This window comes from Camelina sativa, chromosome 11 (assembly GCF_000633955.1).
Source record: "Camelina sativa cultivar DH55 chromosome 11, Cs, whole genome shotgun sequence".
NCBI lineage: Eukaryota > Viridiplantae > Streptophyta > Magnoliopsida > Brassicales > Brassicaceae > Camelina > Camelina sativa.
The window spans coordinates 21,071,016-21,075,055 of record NC_025695.1 but is presented as its reverse complement, the minus strand read 5'-3'; the positions used below and the strand labels follow the sequence as shown (position 1 = coordinate 21,075,055).

Below are 4,040 nucleotides of genomic sequence, written 5' to 3'. Positions count from 1 at the left end.
TTATAATAATCTTCCCATGAACTTTTTTTTTTATTATAATTAATCCTCTCAGTTTTAAGATGTAACTTAAAAATGACATTTTCTTGATTAACGATAAAGAACATTTGTTTTCTGTAAAGTTTAGAAAACCACTTTTTAACAAATTTTACTATGGTCTCTGTTTACAAAATTTATGTGGATCGAGCCAATCCATCTTATATTTGTGTCCTAAAAATGCTTGACATAAGACATGAAATGGTGTAATCTTCCGAGACTTAAAAATTTTCCATTGTTTTTTGTTTCCTATTTAAAAATATAATAAGAACATAAAACCATCTTTAACTTAAATTCAAAACTCATTTCCATTTTCATACCCTTTTTTTTTAATTTTTATTTTTTTTGGATAAGGTTGATTAAACCGGTTTTAACGAACGCAATACAAATACGCCTCTGGTTTAATAGAATTTCTTTCCGAAAATGTTAACCGATGGAATTACATTTTTGTCGGGTCATATAACATTACGTGTCGAATTTTAATTGGATGAACTGCGTGGACGTCTTATTATTAGTCACATCGCCGTAGCTAATAAAAACAAGCGACGAGCGATCTCATCGTCTTACTTCGCCGTCCGGTGCTAAGAAGCTTCACAATCTGAGTGAGAAGATGAGAATCACGCGAATCTTGTTATGTCTTGTAATACTTGCATTGTCTTCAAGCTCCCATGTCCGGTCCGATCAGATCTTCCCTGCTCATCTAGGTCTATTATCACTTCCTCTCTCTCTCTCTCTTCTCTTCATTTCCGATCAAAATTCGAGTTTAGGTAATGAATAAAAATGTTTCATGTATTAGTTGGAACGTTCAGCAGAAACAATCGTGAACCAAAGTACAAGATTGAGTTCCTTCCTCAAGATTCACCTTTTCACCCGGTAATGACTCAATCTTCAGATTTGTATTTTCAAGCTTAATTTTTTGAATAGAGTTTCGCTGTGACTTTGGCGTTTTATTAACTAAGTGAGAATATATGGTTATGGTATGGTGGATCATGGGCGTTGTGTTGTAGTCACATATTTGATAGTTTCAAAGCTTTTTTTTTTTTATTGCATTTTGATCTTAGTTATAGTGAGTAGAGATAGTTGTTACATAGATTTCCTTGTGATTTTGCGTTATGATTCTCATTTTATTGTTATTAACATGGTGATAATCTGAAATCTATGGTTATGGTGGATAAGCTTGGGCGTTTTTACCACATTTTATATAGTTTTTGAAGCTTGTTTTTGCACTTTGACCTGAGTTACTTTGAGTGGAGGTAGTTGTAAGATAGATATCCCTCTGTGATTTTGGCGTTTTGATTCTCTAATATTGTTGTTTGTAGGGTCATAATCTGGAATCTATGGTTATGGTGGATAATTGTGGGGGGGGGGAGGGTTTTTTTTTTCACTTTGACCTTAGATACGTTGAGTAGAGATAGTTGTAAGTTGTAACATAGAGATCTTTCTCTGAATTTGGCATTTTGGTTCTCTAATATCGTTGTTTGTAGGGTGATAATCTAGAATATATGGCTCTGGTGGATAAGTGTGGGAGGGTACTAATTAGATTGTTTTGAAGCTTATTTTTTGCTCTTTGAACTGAGTAGCTATGAGTAGAAATGGTTGTAACATAGAGGCCCCTTTGATTTTGGCGTTTTGATCCTCTAATATTGTTGTTTATAGGGTCTTAATCTGTAGTCTATTGGTTATGGTGGATAAGCGTTGGTGTTTTTAATCACAGTTTAGATCCATTTGTAGCTTATTTTTGCACTTTCACATTAGTTACAATGAGTAGATATAGTTGTAACATTGAGATTCTCTGTCGTTTTAATCTATGGTATTGTTTATAATAGGGTGAGAATCTGGAATCTATGGTTATGGTGGATAAGCATGGGGGTCGATTTTTATGTTACCTACCAAAGGAGGAAAAAGCAACAAGTGGATGGACTTCTACTCAGCAAAATATTAGTACTGTGATGATGGACACACACAAACAGGTGAAGCTAAGGACTCCTGATGAATTGCTCCAATCACTTAATGAAAAATGTCTCATTAGGGTAAGCGCATTTTAAATAAAAATGGTTTCTTTTGACACTGATTAACAAATTTCTATAACACTAATCATTCACTGGATATGAGCAGCAAGAGGGTTGGTGGTCTTATGAGTTTTGTCATCAGAGGTATGTACGGCAGCTACACGTTGAGGATGAAAAGGTTTGCTTTTCTGATTTCTCTCTATTTTTATCACTTGTTTCTCTTCTTTAATCCTACAATCACTCACTGTCTAATGCCTGTGGCCCTTGTATCCTAACCACTGCAGATTGTTCAAGAGTTTCTATTGGGTACTTTTGACCCAGAGGCAACTGCGGCTTTTAATCAAACTGTATCTGGTGCTTCCACTGATGCATCTCAGAGGTATAAACCGAGGTTTTACATAACCTTTATAGCAGCAAAAAGATATATCTCAGCTAATCTCTTATTGTGTTCTTGTTGTTGTTGTAGGTATCACTCTCATGTATACACCAATGGGACCACCTGTGATCTTACTGGATCACCCCGAGAAGTCGAGGTATCTAATTTAGTTTCCTGCATTGCATTCGGACTCATTTGCCTTACGATTCATTATACTTGAAATTGCTCTACGCAGGTGAGGTTTGTATGCGCGGAAACCAGGGCAATGGTCACTTCAATCACTGAGTTATCCACTTGCAAGTACGCACTGACTGTTCAGTGCCCAACCTTGTGCAAGCATCCGTAAGTAATGTTATTTCCCGTAAGGCCAATTTCAAAGTGAATTTTCTTCCTGCTCAATTAAATGTCCACATCAGAATGAAACCATATGTTTCATCTTGCATGCTAATTACCATTAGTTGAAACACGAGTCACCGCTTGATAAGTAAGCTGCTTGTGGGGGATTGTAGGCTGTTCCAGCTAGAGAAACCAGTGTCACACACAATCCACTGTAATGCGATCCCAGTGGAAGAAGATGCAAGAAGAAACAAGGAAGAAGAACAAGTTGTAGGCGAATCACCTAAGATGATAGCTGATTCTTGAAAAATCACAAGAGTAAGAGTTAAACAGCGACTGTACATAAAAGAACTACTACATATCTCCATTGTCGGTGTTACCTGTAGTTTTGATTGGGAATGCTTTCCGGTAGGATGATGATACTCTCTCTCTCTCTCTCTCTCTCTCTCTCTCTGTAACCTTTTGTGCATACTAAAAGCAGCATTTCAATTAAAGGCACTGATCAATTAGTTGTGATTCAGAGACGGCAATGGTTGATTGACACATATATGTTTCCGCTTAACTAGTGATTTTGTTAGCGTGTTTGTTCTATATCGAGAAAGGGAAGTTATATTTGTAATCAAAGAATATTTGTTCACGAATCGATCTTCAAAGTAGATAGATATATGATAACTAGAAGACCAAAAAGGTTTTCCTCAGAATGCCATTTTGCTTCTGCTATTGTTAAGCTTTGAACAGTGGAACTAAGGGAATCAAAGCTTTAATCTGAATAGTACTTGAATATTAATTCCAAAGATAGAGTATTGCTCTCAGATTACAAGAAAAACTCTCAAAAACCCTTATAAAGAAGATTACAAAGACAACGATAATGAAAGTAGAGATCGTAATCCTCGCTCACATCCCTCGGATTCCTCTCTCACCACTTAGCCTCATGTCGGCTATACTCTCATCATAATCATCATGCCCCAAAACTGCTGCCTCTAAACTTTATTTATACTTAGAATTGCTTTTGCTCCAAGCTTAGCTAACCCTTCTCACGTGTGAAGTCTTCATTCAACGGCCAGGTGTATCTTCACACGGTTTGTCAACGTTCTTATCCCCAATCTTCCTTTTTCTAAAATAGACCCTCTGCAGCTTATCAATACCCCCTCCCTCGAAACGAAGCTTGTCCCCAAGCTTGAATGAAGGAAACTGTGTCACCAGATCGCTAACTGTAACCCAGGTGTTTTCATGGGCGGGAAGACCATGCCAATGAATCAGACCCTCCAAATACCCTTCAGCATTGT

The 4,040-nt window shown here is 36.9% G+C and overlaps 1 protein-coding gene across 1 annotated transcript; it reads left to right on the top strand.

The window, feature by feature from the left end:
* Positions 556-3,301, top strand: LOC104723960 (protein OS-9 homolog). The gene is made up of 8 exons (XM_010442390.2): positions 556-737; positions 830-906; positions 1,860-2,063; positions 2,149-2,220; positions 2,327-2,421; positions 2,509-2,575; positions 2,654-2,760; positions 2,928-3,301. The coding sequence occupies exons 1-8, from the start codon at positions 644-646 to the stop codon at positions 3,058-3,060; spliced, it is 849 nt and encodes a 282-aa protein (XP_010440692.1). The 5' UTR covers positions 556-643; the 3' UTR covers positions 3,061-3,301.

Bases quoted from the DNA above. Each gene is read 5' to 3' on its own strand.
- LOC104723960 (XM_010442390.2), top strand. From the start codon at position 644: ATGAGAATCACGCGAATCTTGTTATGTCTTGTAATACTTGCATTGTCT. The intron at 738-829 runs GTCTATTATCAC...TTCATGTATTAG, and splicing joins GATCTTCCCTGCTCATCTAG to TTGGAACGTTCAGCAGAAAC. The intron at 2,761-2,927 runs GTAAGTAATGTT...GGGGGATTGTAG, and splicing joins CCAACCTTGTGCAAGCATCC to GCTGTTCCAGCTAGAGAAAC.